This window comes from Ambystoma mexicanum, chromosome 8 (genome assembly GCF_040938575.1).
Source record: "Ambystoma mexicanum isolate Mex_15411 chromosome 8, UKY_AmexF1_1, whole genome shotgun sequence".
Classification (NCBI taxonomy): domain Eukaryota; kingdom Metazoa; phylum Chordata; class Amphibia; order Caudata; family Ambystomatidae; genus Ambystoma; species Ambystoma mexicanum.
The window spans coordinates 675,303,784-675,322,185 of record NC_090929.1 but is presented as its reverse complement, the minus strand read 5'-3'; the positions used below and the strand labels follow the sequence as shown (position 1 = coordinate 675,322,185).

The following is an 18,402-nucleotide window of genomic DNA, read 5'->3' as shown; positions in this document are numbered from 1 at the left end:
GAGGAAGAACTCTCCGCTTTCTGAAGCAGTGGCAAGCTTTATCAAGCGATGCTTGGGTATTACAGGCAGTAGCGGGGCTTCAGCTAGATGTCACAGACACCCCCTTACAAGACAGAGAGCCTTTTCCCATTTCCATGGCCAAGAGGAGCAAGCGCTTTTAAACAGCGAATTAATAAGTTTAGCGAAGAATGCGATAGAGTGCGAGAGCATAGTAGAGCAAGGATTTCTCAGCAACATGTTTCTAGTACGCAGAGGGGAAAAGATCCGTCCCGTCATAAACCTGAAAGATCTGAACAGCTGGTTAGAGTACAATCATTTCAAGATGGAGGACATTCACCTCCTTCGAGACCTATTGCATTCAGGAGATTGGCTAGCGCGTCTAGACCTCAAGGATCCTTATCTAACTATTCCGATAGCAGCAGCATTCCGAAAGTATCTGAGGTTTCGATGGGGGGGAAGGGGGGGAGATTTGGCGCTTCACATGTCTTCCATTCGGTCTAGCATCAGCCCCATGGGCCTTCAAGAAAGTGATGAAGCCAGTAGCCGCAGCTATCAGAGAGAGAGGAGTGCGTATGATCATCTATCTAGACGATATCCTAGTGATAGGATCCAACAAAGATACTCTCACGAGAGATGTACGATGGATTTTCAATTTCCTATCCTCTCTGGGGTTCTTGGTGAATTTAGAGAAATCGCAATTAGCGCCAGTTCAGAGACTGGAATTTTTAGGCTTCACCATAGATACAGTGAGGGCGATCTTGGAGCTCCCAGGCCCCAAAGTAAGAGCGATAAAGAAAGAGCTCAGGGCAGTGATAGCAAAACGAGCTATTTCTCTTCGAAAGCTTGCCAGAGTGATGGGGCTGCTAGCAGCATCCATTCAAATCATTTTTCCGGGTCCGTTGCACTATCGAGCATTACAGAGACTAAAAATAAATCACCCCCACGGAGGCTTGAAATACCATCAAATAGTGGACCTAGATCGGGAAGCCATAGAAGAACTACAGTGGTGGCTAGAGAATATGGAAGCCTGGAACGGACGAGCGATTTTCGGAGATGTGCCAGAGCTGACCATAGAGTCAGATGCGAGCAAATCAGGCTGGAGAGCCAGGTGCGAACAGATTCAGACAGGAGGGAAATGGTTGGAGGAAGAGTTGAGTCTCCACATAAATTGCCTCTAGCTTCTAGCAGGTTCCTTCGCGGTTGGAGCTTTTACGAAGGACCGAGCGAGATGTTGCGTACTGCTCAAGATGGACAACATCTCAGCAGTCCGTTACATCAACAAGCTAGGAGGAACGAAATCCAGGATGCTAGCGGAGTTAGCGAAGGATTTTTGGCATTATTGCCTACAGAACAACATTGCAGTAACCGCAGAATATCTTCCAGGAAGTCAGAACAGTATAGCAGACTGGAATTCTCGGTATCTTGTAGACTCCAGCGATTGAAAGCTACACCCCCTGATTTTCAAGTGCCTAAGAGATATGGGGACCCCTAAGGATAGATCTATTAGCCTCCAGGCTGAGTGCGCAGACAGCGCAGTACTACAGCTGGAGGATAGACCCGGGTGCAGCGGGTACAGACGCCTTCCTGCAGTCATGGAACGGAGCAGTCCATTCTGCCTTTACGCCATTTGTGATGATCACGAGAGCTCTAGCCAAAGCCCGCAGAGACAAAGCAGAAGTGGTGATGGTGCTGCCTTGCTGGAGAGCGCAGGCCTGGTTTCCAGTAGCGATGGAACTTTCTACGGATTTTCCGAGGATAGTTCCGAACATGCAGGACCTTCTACTCGACCCGACGAACCCACCCAATGATAGAAGCGGGATCCTTACAGCTCATGGCATGCAGGGTTTCAGGAGAAGAGGGAACTTGCCAGGAATTTCGGAATTCGCTGCAGACTGTATCCCAGATTCCTGGGCACCTTCCACCGTTAGGAGCTATAACACAGCTTGGAAAGGTTGGGCATGGTGTTCAGAGCATAGTTTGGATCCCATTTCAGCTCCTTTAGTGCACATCCTCAATTTCTTAGCTTCGAGGTTTCAAGATGGTTGTGCCTACAGAACCATAGGCATGTACAGATCAGCAATTTCAGCGGGACATAAGGTGGAAAGTAGGCCGGCAGGAGAACATCCGTCTGTACTGCGGCTCCTCAAGGGCATGAAATTGCAAAGGCCTCCAGAACCCAAGTATGCAGTTCTTTGGGACGTCAGAGACGTGTTTCACTTATTCCTTAGATGGCCGGAGAATGACGCTTTGTCCCGATCTCAATTGTCAGGCAAATTAGCTATGCTTCTGCGCCTCGTAGCCTGCCGAAGAGTATCAGACGTGAAAGCATTAGAGACTGATAGGAAAATATTTTATCCAGAAGGAGTAGCTCTTACTATCGTTAAAAGGACCAAGACCGATTCCAGAGTGATTTCATACCCGTATTTTACAGAAAATAAAAAGCTATGTGTGGCGCAATGCATTAAAGATTATGAAGCGGCAACAGCGCAGATTAGACCGCGCGGCGTAACACAATTGCTTATAGCGCGTAGAAAGCCCCATCATGCGGTAGCCACAGCGGCTTTTGCGAGATGGGTGAGAGAGGTGATGCAATGGGCAGGAATAGACTTATCTTTATTTGGTGCACATTCTGCCAGAGGGTCGATGGCTTCTAGAGCATTCACGACAGGAGTGTCATTGCAGGATATTATGAAGTCTGCGGATTGGTGCTCTGAGTCTACCTTTAAGACGTTTTATTTCAAACCAGTGTCTGATATACCGAATAGAGTGATAGCAAGATTTGAACAAGCATAATGCGAGCCTCCTGTCTTGTCATAGAATAAAGATTGCCCACGCTAATAGCTCAGGAAAGTCTTCATACTATTAAAGACAAGGAGGCGAGCATTATATCCCACCCGAATTAATGAAAAGAATGATTAAAATGTGCTAGAGTATGTAACATTTTGTAGTCATGCCCACCCTCATGTGAATGTTTCTATTCTTGTAGGAGACGACCAGAAGACGTTGTGAGCACGTTGGTTAATGAGCAGCTCTTGTCCTAGCAAGTTGTCCCCGTTGGACCGTTTGGATACGCCAGCTACGGATCAAGACAGATCTGATGGCACAAGTTGGACAGTTGAATAGTTATAAGGATTTAGGCTCTGAGGGCAAAGAAAGAGGAATGGACCTAGGAGGGGAGAGAGTTTATACCCCAGCCTGTGCCCGGATTGGTGGGAAAGAGGAGGTCAGGACTACAAAGGACCTCCGGATCATGGGAGTTGTGGTTAAATTAACTTTTGGGGAATTTTGTTCTGATGTGGAACTTATAACTTTTGCATTTGTTTTCCTAATGTTATGCAAGAAAAACTAAAAACAAAAAGTTAAAGTTGAACTTTTAAAATGCTGAATTGGCAGTATTAAAGAAAGAACAAGCATAATGCTTGCCTCCTTGTCTTTAATAGAATAAAGACTTTCCTGAGCTATTAGCGTGGGCAATCTTTATTGCAAACGCTGCAGCCATGAGCGTTGTTTGCAAGGAAAATGTCCCTGCATTACTGGGTCCAAAGGGTCACTGTAGTAGGCCAGCTGTTTGTGCCCCTGTGGTTTCTTTTGCGTAAGGACAGTCATCATTACCGAGCCATCCAAGTGGGAGAACAAGTGGAATTTTTCTTTATAGTTAGGGGTGGCCAGTACTGATGCATGTGCTAATGCTTCTTTAAGTGCTGTAAAACTTTATTTCATTGTGGATGCCCATTTTAACTGTCTCTTCTCTTTCTGAGCTTCTTTTAGTGCCTGCAGCAAGGGCTTGGTGAAGGTCGAGTATTCAAAAACCCATGGCCTGCAATAATTGAACAACCCCAGGAATTTCTGCATTTCCTTTACTGTGCGTGGCTGTGATGTCCAGTGAATTGCCTCCATCCGCTCCTGTGTTAACCTGCGTCCTTCAATGGATATCATTTGCCCCAGGTACACGACTTCCTCCTGACAGTATTGTAGTTTTCCTTATCAACCTTGTACATTTTTTCTGGCAGTAATGTTAGCAGGTGCACCAAGTCTGCCCTAAAATCTCTTCCTTAGTTTCACTGAATACCAACAAGTCATCAATATATTGGATCACTGTGCTTGGCATTTGTAAATTGTTGAGGTCTATTTGGATCAATATATTGAAAATACTTTGTGATTACTGGGGCAGTCTAGTGTGTTAGAATCTCGTTCCCCGATATGTAAACTGTAACAAAGTGACTTCCTTGGGCCCCAGGTAAGATCCATTAAGCTTTATAACATCTTCTAGAGGTATATTAGGTTAACTTAGCATGGAACAGTTACAAGGAACAGACACTGGCACTCATCAGCCAGGCAGGGGCTCTCCAACGGCCTGTGCTTTGAACCCTCACCACAAACATTCTCTCATGCACACCATAGCATTCCGCATTACATCACATGCTTCTGCATACACATCATAACACATCTCCCTTTCATCCAAGATCACCACATACACACAAAGCACATCATAACAAACACTGTCAGGTACCATGAATCGGGGTGCAATGGAATGGAGAAGAAGGCATTCTTCAAGTCAATCACTGAAGTATCTTGCCTGTGTTGGGATACTGTGGCAGGGTTTGGTACTACTGGAAATTCACCCTCAACAACATGGTTTACAGGGCGCAAATCTTGTATAAATCTCCAGGACCCACCCTTGGATTTCTTTATCAGGTATATGGCTGTGTTACATGGCGAGAAAGAAGTTTGTCTGATACTGTGCTCCCAAAGGGCATGCAATGTCGAGTATATTCCCTCATCTATTTCTCTAGACAATGGATATTGTTTAGCTCGGGGGAGCAGTGCTCCCTCCTTCAGTATAAAACGTAATAAAAAAGAAATTTGACTTTTTTTTTTTCAACATTATTTTTTCTATATTTTGACTTTCGACATTATTGCTTTCGATTTAATGACTATAAACCCCCCTTCATCATCAGTTATGTCAGTATTGGTACCAGCTTCTGCATTACTTTTACTGGGCACAGTATTTGTAGCTGGAATACGATTTCTCCCTCTTCGGAGAACAGCTGTTCATCCGTTACTCCTGTTATCATTAATGTTGCGTCGATACAGAGCAAAGTGCACCATTCTATATTGTCATTGTCTGTCCCACACAGGATCACCATGTCCTTACGTATTATTACCTCCTCTAGCTGTAGCAAGAGTGTGGTGCCTTTCCTGCCGTCCCTTTAACACTGTGGTCTGAACAAGAATTCTGATGTCAGTCGAACACCTTCCTTTGCATTCCCGGGACCCATTCCAGCAGTATCACTCCATACAAAAACATGCTCTGGTACATGGGTTGGTCTTGCAATGTGCTTTCAGCGTGTAGCGCTCAGAAAAGTGCAGCCACTCAGGTATAGTAAATGCCTGATGTTGTGCATACCATCGCTCTCTTTGTATGATATGGTTGGTTTCAACTTGCTGAGTAAATCTCTCCCTAGTTTGCTGATGGGAGTGGCTTTGGAGTACAATAGTGGAGCTATGAGGTGTTGTGTGCCTATTGTTAGTGGCAAGTCTTGTGACTGGAACCCTGATCACCACCCCAGAGAATCCCTGTGTGTCCGTGACCTTGTTCGATAATAGGAAGCTCCCTTCTTTTATATACGATTTTGTCACACCTGTATGTATGAGAAAAGAAAATTCCCTGGGTCCTATTTTCGCTGTTATCTCGGGTTCCTCGTCGGGTCAGTCAGTTACTGCAAGGACTGGACACGCTGGAGCTTTCAGTGGGCACCCCTATAGATGCGTGTTGTCCTGGGGGAAAGGGAAAGGGCTTCCCCCTACAACACTTACCCCGGTTTAATGGGGTACCACGTTCTGCCGCAGCAGCACTGTATTCCCTGCCGCCACTGCTGGAGTCTGTGTCATAGCTGAGGTCGCTGCCCCCCACTCCACACACCCTCCATGATCCCCCTGGGCTGTGCACCCTGCTGCACGGACATCTGTCCCTGCTGCATCGGGGCTAGGTGAGGCTGCATCTGCTGCCACTGCAGCTGCATCGTGACCCTTCTTTGCTGTTGTGCCATTTGCATTGCCTGTGCTTGCGCTTGCGCTTGTTGTGGAAAAGGACAAGTGCGTGCAACATGCCCCATGTTTTGGTATATCATACATGGCCCAAAGACCCTGTATCCTACCCCTCTATATCCTCTTCCTTGTTGCTGGTACCCTCTCCCCATGGGGAAGAACCCCCAATGCATTTAATTTTGCTGCAGTGGCATTCCCTACTGTGGTATATATTGCAGCGTCACATAACCCCCTGGTTGTGTCTTGATTGTCTATGATTTAGGCGTGACCATCAGCCTCTTATCTCCACCTTGTTTGAGGCTGTGGAAACAGACCCCTAGTCATTCATTTCAAAACTCACCCTAGGCTGTGTCTCAGCACTAAAAGACAGGCATGCCTAGGTGCATGTGCTTATCAACATGATTAAATATATACAGCCAAGCATTGTAAGGTTCTTGGACTCAAAGAGATACCACTCTGATGCACTACTCGGAATCATACATTTGACACAGAAGTTATGTTAATGCATTTAAAATGACCCCCTAGCTTCTGAGGGCTCTTATTTTCATTAAACAAGCTAAAGCAAAAGCAGATAACATAACATCACATCACACCTATGCACAAGATTGCCATGTGGGCAAAGAGCATGTTTGAATAGATAAAGAATAGAACAAGTGGTGGTTTTAGTTTAACAGCAAGTGTAACCTTTATGTATCATGAAGCTATGCTACACTATGTTACATGCCATCAGTCTAAATGCATGCAGCAAGCCCCCACCCGTCACTCACGTTTAGCGTGGAGTGTGCTTCAAATGAAACAGCTCCTTCTTGGGTTGGCAAGTTCTGCTTAGCTGGGTCTGCCAGTCTTAGTCCTATATTGCTGCTACTCTGCTCTGCACTCGTCCCCAGACCCTAAGACCTGAATGCAAGTCCTTTTACCTTTTTGTGCTTGAGCTTTATATGTATCAAGTAACATGGTTCCCCTGCACGTGTGCGTTGTCATTTACGCTATTGTGAACAGTGAGGCCTAGGGCTTAGTGTGTCACTATGTTCTTTGAGTTAGGCTTCCTATGTACAACTACATTAAGTGGGTTTTCGCACTTCTCAATGAGAACTCTGCACCTGCTCAATGAATGCCTCCACTGTACTCCATGTGCCTTACCTGCGCGAATGTGCCCAATGCTTCTTGTTAGTTTCTGTCAATTTCCTGTTCTTGAATCTTTATCAGATATAACACTTCCCCTTGCGAGGTCAGAGTGGCTGCTCTCAGATAACACCTAATGGTGTGCAGTTAAAACAGGCAGTTAGCTGTCATTTGTGGTCTGCTCATCTGCCCGAACAGGAAAGCACCACTTGCGGAGCCTAAGAATATTTCTTCAGCAAGTGTACACACTAACCTTCTGTTTTAAAGTGTGCTGTTTGTTTGCCGAACATCTTTTAGCCATCAATGGCGTCAGGCAGCATGAAAAGCTGTCTTACATTAGGCTTAGTTTATGTCAGTTATGGCGTGTGTGCCACAGGAAGCCCGCCCTGTGGGGCGGGTGGCACAGTGGCAGCGTCGGGTAAAAGCAGTGCTCCTTCGATAGTATACTTTGTCTGCTTCTTTTGCACCAATTTGTTTTCTGCTTTCGTGGCATTTTCGGTCGCCTGACTCTCACCCTCTTGTTTTCGTTTGCAATAGTGCACTATCATTGCCTGTATTTCAGGCCAGCCCTTAGCTTCGATGCCCACAATCTTATCTAATGCTGCCTGTACTTCTGCTGGCAGTCCCTTTATCAATATGTGATTAGACCGGATCCTACACCCGTTTTATAGACTGTTGACTCATCGTCACTTTTCATTTAATGGGCCATTACTGTCCCTAAGTCATAACTGTCTGGATACATACTCCACAGAACCAACCGGACGTGTGCTCGACATGGGTATTTGTGCTTAATTTCACATCTTTGGACCCTGCCTGGTTCGATTGTCTGTCTGTTTGCTCTTCTATGAAGGTTGCGAATAAAATGTCATGTCCCCTATGGCCAATGTCACCCCTGCCGTCTTTTTCCTCGAGCGCTTGTATCCATTTACTGGCCCCGGACACTAGGGAGAGCAGGCTGCATATTCGGTTGTCTCTGTCCATCGTCTGCCATGGTACATCATGTGCGTCCCCTCTCCCTTTCTGTAGTAATGGCATTACTCTTGTCTTTGGACCTATCCCTCCCACTCCTTTGGTGGCCTGAGTTAATCCCATTTTCAACTTCTCTACTTTACTCGGAGGGAGCTGGACCAGTCCCTTCCACCTCTGTCACTGTCCTGTTTTTGCTCTTTCCTCCCCCCTTTTTATCAGGCGTCCACTCGTCGCGGTCCCCATCACTCCATTCCTCCCCTAGCAGTCCTTCATCTGAGGCTGCATCGTCCTCGTCCTCTCCTTCCAACTCTTTTTTTCTTCCCGTCTTCCTCCTCATCGTCCAGTTTGAATTTTATTCTCCCCGATAGCCATTCCCTCTTATCTCCCTTATTTTTCCTCCGCACCTCCTCCTCCTCCATCACTCTTTCTGCCTCACTGAATAATACGTCCACCTGCTGTCGTTTATTCTTTTCTATGTCTGCTAAGTATTTCTTCTCTCCCCTTGTATGCATTTCCTCCCGCCGTGCGTCTGTCCTTTTCCCCTGTCGTTTTCATGCGGTTCCCTCCCGAGGATTCTCGTTTGGGGTTTGTGTACCCCGCTGCGGCCCAGAATGATGGATAGACACCATAGGGCGGGGGCGGAGTGCTCTGTCCGCCCTCTCCCGTAGTTTCTCTTCTTCCTTTTTCACCCCCCCCCATTTGTCTACTTTTCAACTTGGAGCCCTTTTATTTTGTTAAATATGAGAACGTATTTTCTATTATTTTGCTGTCAAAATTTCCCTCTCTGGGCCATACATGGAAACACTGACCTGCGGTCTCCTGGGCCCATTGAAAATTGTACTTTAATATCCTATCACGACACTGGGGCAATTTTCGGCACATGTGATCCAGGGAGCCATGTTAATAGGTCATTATTTCCCTACCTCCTGTCGTTTTTAATCCCAGCTACCCTTTGTATCCTTCCGATGCTTCTTTTTCTACCCCCTTATCTCCTGTCACACATGCACTCACCCCCAATCTCACCTAGCTCACCATTCACTCTCGCCGTCTCCACAGGCCCACCCAAACATTCCACTTGTCACGCTGGCCCTCTCCACAGGCCCAACCACTCACTCTGTGTTAGTATCCAACAGGCCGCTCTACTGGCCCACTGTTCCCTATATTAGAGCAAATAAGCACTGTGCCTCCTGCGCCGTCTGCACATGTCCGCTGATATGATCTCAAGTGCAATATTTTACATGAGGTACCCCCTGGTGTTGATCCTTGCACCACGGGTCCACACACTAAAAGAACACCAACTAACACATGCGTGTCCCTCTCTATACCCTCAGAACAGAAAAACATTCAATGACACAACCCTTACCCCAATGGAGCAACTATACAATCACTGGTAATACGCGCAACTCCCGTCTGACGTGGTTTGCCACATACTATGCATCTCTCCCGCTGTAATGCAGGCGTGCCCACACTCGCGTCCACTCCCTATTGGGGGTATGCACTAATTTATAATACTACTACAGCCGATCATCGTCCCTCCTTGAGGATGCATACCAGACACCATGAAAATCTATCCCTCCCCCGCCGTGGGCAGGCAACCACTATGCAGCACGTTCTTGCACGGTTATACTCCTCGAGACCCCTCGGCAGCAAACCTCCAGGACAAGCTCACCCCTCCCACTGAGCACGGGTGGCGATCGGGACCAAGCAGACCTTTGTGAAATTGGCATCTGTAGGGCCGCCTCAGTGAGGCGTGATGGTCAAGTCTGGGGTCTCCAGAACCTGCCCCCACCCGGGAGGGCAGGCTGGATACCCTTAGCTAACCGAGAGGACTGAGGATCTCGCTCAGGCCACCAAAAAATTTACAAGGGGTCCTCTGATCCACCATATAAAATCAGAATCCAAAATGGAGCAGATACCGGGCAAAAATCAATGCTGTTTATTACAGCTGGGCGAGCACAACTCAAACAGAACAGTGGACTGGAACCGATTGATGAGAGCTGACATTTGGGTATACAGCGAACATTAGGTTTATACTACAAATACAATGGTCAAGGCATTAAAAACAGCTGCAGCTCAAAATCTTCACATTTTCCGTATTTCCCAAGACACTCATTGGCTAAACTGCGTCATATCCTTAGAGCTAAACGTATGATAATAGAACATGATTGGAACTAACAAATCAACAGCAGCCAAACTCATCACCTCCGGATGTGGCGCCACAACGCTTCTCACCACAACGTTTCTCACATCTCCCGGAGCAGTTTGCAATTAGTAAAATAACATTTGTGCTGACCGCTGGGACTTTATTATTCTGCCATTGGTCAGTACCATTGTAAAAGGAACACAATAACCCCTACTATTGGTGGGAAGGGAGACATTCACGTGGCACCTGCTGAATAACGGCCTTCGCAAACCTTGCGGTGAATACTCTGAAGGAAGAAGAAACATTTGATTGGTCCTCCCAGGAACGCCACTCTGTTCAGCTTAACCATTCCCATATCCCCCTTCCGACAGGCACTCATAGCTATGCGAATAGTTCTCTGGCTCATGTCCACTTCCCCTGAGTGCCTGTGGGATTGGCTTGCCGCCCTGTCACTACATCACCCCGTGTTGGATCAGCTGCTTCAATGTACCTGTGATGTGTAGCCTGAGCTTTATTGCCCTCCTCCCTAACCCGTGGTGTTTGGATTATGTGTCCAGAGGTTTTCCGGGCGAGGCCCATACTGGGTGCACCCCTGCTAAATGCGTTTACCTGGGATTTTTCCCCTATCTCGTAGTAATATACATAAGCTCCCTGGGCCGATGGCATACACAGTGCAACCCTACCCCCGCATTTCCCTGTGAGGCCTTCATTCATGTCCTTACTACAGTTATTTGTGTGCACGTGATTTCCCCCCCCCCCCGAGGAGGTGCCCCATCCCCTCTTGCTTACTCCTGTAGGTGCGCTCCCCTATCAGGCGCTGAAATAGCATCTTTAATACATTGGCATTCCATAATTTAGGATCAACCACAGGGAATATCCGATCTACGCTCTGAGTGAAGGAGGATGAGGGAACAATGAGCAGCATTTTGTCTTGAGAGCGTAATGCTTTGGATTTGATCATGCAGATATAATGCTGCATGGTTTTAGAGACATTTAAAAGTCAAACACAGGATTTTAAAATCAATTATTTTCTGGTAGCCAGTGAAGAGACCAAGTTGCAAGCTACTAGTCAGTCAAAAAAAGTCACTCACCACCCCAATTCTATACATACACACATCACCTTTTCTTACTCACCACTGGCAGTCAAATTTCACCAGCCAATGACTAATTGCAAGTGTACATTTTGCTCCCTGCATAAATGTTATAAGTCAGAGGAGTTCTGCAGCATATTAAGTACAGGGCCATAAAATGGGCGCAATTTACAGGCAGGGAACTAAGAATTGACTTAATAGCCTTATGATGTAGTTCTGAGGGGGTAGTTACTCTAAATACCAAAGTGAAAAGCATTACAAAATCTTCCAATCTTCGGTCATAACTAGCTAATATAACATTTTAAATGTAAAGTTTCAGTTTGCAGTATTTTGCCTTATTGCCTAATTCCGACTATAGGGACGTGCAGGCTTGCGCCTTGGGGTGGACCTCGGTAGGGTTGAGGCTTGGAGAGCAAAAGGACTTCAGAAGAGGGATAGGCCGCGAATGGGCGATGAACCTTGTGGCAAAAATGGGCCTCGCTGGAGGTGCAGGGACAGGGCTAAAAATAAAGTTTTGCACGTTTACCATTAGCAGTGGAAAGCGCTGAAACAGTCTCGTAAAACATGATGATATCAGAACCAGCAGGTATGCTGTAATTAGCTACTTGTAATGTCATTATATCAGTTGATTTTATGATTATTCTGACCAATAAATTACAAGCCCATAATCTGATTTATAAAACAACTCCTGTCATGAACATGAGCTTTGGGCAACACATCTCATAATTTCCTGTATTGATCATTTAAAGACAAGCAAAAAGGGACGCTAAATGTTAGAACACTGTAGTTAGGGGTTTGGTCGTGCTCATTGGCACGCCAAACGCCATGTGCACGTGTTTGCAGTTCTGTGCGCCACAACACATAAACATCGCACTAGAAAGGGAAATCATGTTCTCTTTATAAACGTGTTGTGTTGTAATCGCAATAAGCCACCTGGCCGCTCAGTGGGTCGCGCATCTGCTGCACACTAAAGCAGGAACCTCTCCTCCTTCCCATTTCCATTTCCATACAATGTGAACCAATTGTGTGGAGTAAAGGTAGCACCTGCAAGTAATCGGGCAACAACGCTGCAAGAGTGGGCCAGAAAGTACTACATACATCTACTTTTAGTAGAGGACATCAGTTGAAATCATATCAACTTCTGCTTAGAAGTTCCATAAAAGTGGTCTCCTTTCAAGACAAATGCCACCTTCTGAAGCACTAAAACTGCCAGTTTACCCTCAAAGCAAAAACAGGCCTGCCCTTGAGAGGTTCACGATGAAAAAGACTTTATTCGTGAGAAATGTGGGGGGTAGGGAAGATAAATAAGCAGCATATTCTCGATTATTCCAATTTCTGCCTGGGATTTGCAAGGCATGCCAACCTGGTCACATTCACTGGCAACAATAAACATTTCCATCCAACACAATGCATCAAACACATCAGTTGCCTTTGGGTGCAAGCAAACAAAAGGGATGCTACAATTGGGGTATTCAGGCGGAACTGCTTTTCAGTGCATGAAATGCAAACAATGGAGAGGTCACACAGTCGCATGCTTGTCCATGCTGGAGGCAAATAGTAGATAGAATATGCCAGAGTATACCGAAATATGCCAGTGCCTGCGGTTTCTGATCTCATCAGGCAGTATTACAAACAGCAAAACGTGATGAATGGAACGCTTTGCAGTCAATGATAACCAAAAGGAATCCCCCAGCAGCTTTCCATTTTATAATGTTTAGCTTACTCGGGCCATTATGAAATTCTAGGCTCTGGCCGCAAATGGAGCAGTCCAGCCCAAACTGTTGTGTCATTCCCCTAAGCACCAGCACACAAGAAACCCAAACCCGGGGATGTTCATACCATTTTGCACAGATCAATGCATTGCAATCCGATTCCATAGGTTGGCGGTCTGCAACCTTTGGCTCTCCAGATATTTTGGACTCTAAGACAAATCAGCACTTGTCAACCTAGTCAATGGCCAGAATCAGAGGAGTGGTAGTTCAAAATATCTGGAGAGCCACAGGTTGCAGACCCCTGGCCTGGGTATAGCGAGGAAGGGACCCATGTCTGGGCATACCCCGTCCCAATTAGAGATAATCACTCAAAACAAGAAAGCGTGACAAATGAAAAGCTTTGAATTATCATAAAGGGCAGTTGGGTTCCAATGTGCGTACTACTGTACAATAGTCAATAGTTCGGTAGCTAAGCCATATGTTTTCATGAAGTACAAATGGTTACCCGAGGTCTACACAGGGTAAGGCCTACCTCAATTTGTCAACTAAATGGAGTACGCGTACAGCAGAAGGTGGTTCCCTGCTAGAAAATATATTCATGAAAACGTAACGAGCATCACATTTCAACATCTAGTGGCAACATACCATTAATTTTGAGATTTGCGATTACTGCTGTTTTTATTGGTGTTTGGGGATTCATTTGACGTTTTCAGTTAAATAGTTTGTATTGCTGCAGAACAAAGATTTGTACAATGCACGCCTCAGACAATGGGCGAGGACGTGCCCCTTGTTGATTAAATTGAAGGCCCTACGCATCTGATTTTAGGGTGCTACTCCTCGATACTGAGGAAGCGAGAGCCAGGCCTCACCCTGCTAAGCATTCTGGAAAACCAAATAAGCTGCCCAAAGTCCAGGGCCAATCAAATGGAGGGTAATTTGCTTGTGAAACATGGAAGTGTCAGTGCATTATGTGGCGGTCCCACCGCCAGTGAGGAAACGCTTAGACCCTACCCAGAGTCCCAACATGAGCAAGATGACAGAGGCAATTTTTGTGGCTAATGTGGAAACATCCTTCACAGGGGTTAATGTGTGAAACATGGCGTGGAAGGAGAAAACAGATGAACTACTTTGTGAGGGTGTGCAGAGCCTCAGCAACTTCGAAAGGTGTCAAAGTAAGCACAAGAGAGTTCATCAAGTTGTAACACAGAATGAAAGACAAACCTTCTGCTTCAGACTCTTAAGGTGAACATGTGCCTCAGACTCAGAAGCTGCCCTGTAAGCAGGGGTAAAAAAAATCAAGGTGCAAGCTACTTGCCAAGCATCAAGTCATTTGGGTCCTCAATTCTCCACATACACACAGCACCTCATTTTTTAACCACCAACAATCAATTATCACTAGACAGTGGTTAATCACATTTTGAGGCTTGGTGCAAGTGTTTTTCATCGTGGTAGTCAGACACCACCAACCATTATGCAAGACTGGCATTCAAGGCCTACAGGTGCCTGACTCTGTGACACTTTGGCATTTGCCAATGTAATGAGTCACAAGCAGTCCCCATACCTAGGCCATCACACCTCTCTGAAACCCATGCAATGGTGGATCTAAACCTTTTGTCTAACTATTCCTTTGCTACTAGGGGATGCATTTGTGACAAGGCAAAAATTGTACCATATCATGCGAGCTCTGTGGGTGCGGACATGCTGCTCAATTGTGCTACCGCAAAATACCTCAAGATTATGCAGTTTGTGTTTAGACCCATGACGATGAAAAGGAGGACATTCTTTTGGAGTACGAGAACCTATTTTCCACATCAATGGTACTTTAGGTGCTGAAGTTTCACCGGATTCGGTTTCAGCTCCGAAATAATGTTGAGGCTGGCCTTAAGATGTTAGTGGCAAAAAAAGTCAAAATGGTTCAAGACCCTCACCCCATGGGTGTCCCTGAATGTGGTTTCCCCATCTGCACCAATATTTATCTGCTCAACAAAGCTACAAGCGGGGGAATATCACCCTACGTTAACGATCAATGACAACATAACCTACCTGCCAGGTGCACCCATGTACACCAAAATGGATATGAATACCGGTGAGCAGCAGGTGCTGCTATATCCAAGCACCAGCAAAAAAACAGCAACTCAATAGAAATCCATTGTAAACTCTGCCTGCCGTGCGTACGTGGCAGGCAGTGGAGGGTAAAAGGGCGGCATACAAGCATGTCGAAAAGCAATGTGAGTAACAGGAGCTGAAAGTAGCTCCTGTGGGCCTAGGATTATCTTCTCACCAGGGGCTAGTGGCGCAAGCCAAGAGCTATAAATGGAACCTGGTTATTATGGTGCATCCTCCTCCTATGTTCACCAGCTGACATTGGGTGGAGGGGTCCCAGGAACATGGTCCAGCCTAGGTGACCCTGGGGCCTACACTCTGCATGGGAGATCTACAAAGTGCCATCCCTTCAACACAGTATTGAGGAGACTAGACTGCAGGGGTCGAAATTGGAATTTCTGTGGCAGGAGTAACTGGCAACGGCCCAGGAGCTATTAAAGTCTCATAATGGAGTACTTAGGGTGGTGTAGATTTGATGGATGACTAAAAAAAATTTGCAATAAATGCTTCTTTTGCATAGCAGGAGATGCATACATGCTAGGATAGCCACTCTGGAGTACCCCAAATGTGGAACTTGCTTTTATATTTTAAAACTGTGGCATGCACATTCCATAAACTTCTTGTTCTGCTGCTCTATTCTGCTTTTGTATAACTTTGTTGATTCCCCAGTCTCTTGCAATTCTGCTTCACATTTCTTTCACAATTCGTTTACATTTAATTAGGATTTGTATTTTAAAAATGTTTTTAAAAAAATAGTATTTACATTGCTTTTCTTAAGGTCCAGTGTACATTTATTTCCTTTCTGTTTTGCTACCTCTCGTTTAGTAATTAATCTTTGCTACTACTTCCATAACCTAGTCTGTACATATGTTTGTTATTACATCCATCACTGCTGTCCTTTACTGCTACAACATGTCTATCTCTGCTGGCACCTTCCTCTGTCAATGCTGCTGCTTTGTGTCAGGTACCTGTGGCCAATCACGCATCCAATGTCTTCTAGAGAATGAGAATTTCAAACGAATCGTTCACTACTAGGACTACTCACCCGCACGATCGGCTTTCCTTAGCTTCCTTAGCCATCGCCAGCAAACGCCCCAGTTAGGGTAAGTCCCAGCGTTCACGGTTTACGAGCTTGAACAGTCCGCACACGTTCGGTTATATTACCGATGGCGATCCTACGGATGCTGAATCACAGAGGAGCGTCCAGACACTAGTACAGTAGCCCCAAGGGTAAAAATCACCATTAGGGGCAAAATCGCCATATGGGGCGGAGGGTGGATCAACAGTTAGATATGGAGGGTTTGATTCAAAACCGGCGTCGTTTGGTCATCAGTGGGACGTGCAGAATAGGATTTCTCAACTGTGGGCACTGTAGGATTCAAGTGTCTATGGGTGGTTTAACCGACTGCGAATAGGTGTTAACTGGAGGGTAAGATAAGCAGCGAGGGAATCGTGAGCGCGATTATAAGGGAGCAAAGGTATAGCTGCGGCAAGGACGATAAGCAACATTTGCAGTGGACAGGCTACAATAAAATAGTCAGCTGATCTTCTACAGTAGCGACTAGTTCCCATCCGAGAAAAGGACCATAGCAACGGCCCGCCCCATCTTCTTCACGTGACTCTGAAGTCATCAGTGTGATTTCTGAGCAGTGAAGCGCTTCCGGAGCACGTTCAGTGAGCGGCCCGGGGCTGAGAGCGGGTATTTTGAACACTCTGGCTTCTGGTGCAAGTGCAACCGGACCCTGCCAGCCTTTTGTTTGCAACGGATGGGGTGGGCTTTTTCTCTGAGGCCCCTGCTACCCGTTTGCTTGCAGCGTTTGGGGTGGGCATTTTCATTGGACGGCGGGAACGTTTCTACGAAACCCTGGAGCGTCCTGAGCGGCAAGGCTCTGGCTGTCAGGTTACAATTTTCTTCCGGATACCGTGAATGTTCCTGCAAGACACCCGATTTAGACAAGGGAGCGGGAAATTACATGTACTTTAAAAATCATGCTCATCCATTCAACATAAAAGGTGTGGAGGACTAAGAAAAGCAACAGGGAGACAGTGTATGATGGTGTTTAACTGATGAAGGGGGGGGGGGGGCTAATAGAGTGATTTAATGTTTCATGAGGGTGTGATTATTAAAATGGGTGGTTTTAGAGGGGGTTGGCTGGGGCTATCTGCGTGTGATTCGGGATTGGCACACAGGTATCTGTTGCAAGGGGGAAGGGGCATCTTGTTATTTGGAGGAAGGATGGGGCATTAGGGTATTGGTCTAGACCAGGGGTGCACAACTGATTTTGACAGAGGGCCGAAAGTACCTTACATGAGGGCTATAGTGGGCCGAAAAGTAAATGTGGGCGGGGCGTGGCAGGAGGCTTTTAAAACCACCAATTTGTACTAAACACATGGAAAAAGAATGTTTTTGAGGGGTAACGATTTTTATTTGCATTTCAAACTTACATTTTGTAATACACATTTTCCATTGTTATAATTTATTTCTATTTAGTTATTGTATCTTGCATGTTTAGTTAACTTATATATATTTTATTGACCCTAGATTGGACATGCCGTTATTTTGGACTGCTACAGTTTGCTATTCGGGTTGCCCAAGACATACCTCTCAACCATTTGTGTTGTAAAGGCGGGTGAAAACACCCGATTTTATTTTTGGCGGGTGAGAGGCCCATTGAAATGAATGGGCGTGCAGGAGGCTTGGCGGGTGAGTCAGCTGTTTACAAGGCGGGTGACACCCGCCAAAAGCGTGTGAGTTGAGAGCTATGCCAAGAGGAGTATGGCCTTCATTGAGTCAGGTTTCCTCAAACAGCCAAAGATGAACATCTCCCAACTGTGCCTGTTTTAGCTTTATTATTGGGTTCACTCTTGGAGTGCAACACTATGCCCCATGTCCCTCACCCCCAACCAAACACTATGACCCATGGCCCCCTCACATCCAACCAAACATTGTCCCATGGCCCCCTCATGTTCAACCAAACATTATGCCCCATGGCACCCTCACCCCCAACCAAACACTATGCCCCATGGCCCCCTCACCCATAACCAAACACTATGCCCCATGGCCCCCTCACCCCTAACCAAACACTATGCCCCATGGCACCCTCACCCCAACCAAACACTATGCCCCATGGCCCCCTCACCCCTAACCAAACACTATGCCCCTTGGCCCCCTCACACCCAAGCAAACACTATGCCCCATGGCCCCCTCACCCCC

At 46.3% G+C, this 18,402-nt stretch overlaps 1 protein-coding gene across 1 annotated transcript in view; it reads right to left on the bottom strand.

The window, feature by feature from the left end:
• The window catches only part of FBXL15 (F-box and leucine rich repeat protein 15), a 178,550-nt gene extending 161,686 nt beyond the window's left edge, over positions 1-16,864 (bottom strand). Inside the window, exon 1 of the mRNA XM_069610474.1 lies at positions 16,234-16,864. Within this exon, the coding sequence (XP_069466575.1) occupies positions 16,234-16,268 (35 nt within the window). The 5' untranslated portion in view covers positions 16,269-16,864. The remainder of the gene's footprint in view (positions 1-16,233) is intronic.
• Positions 16,865-18,402: the final 1,538 nt, after the last annotated feature.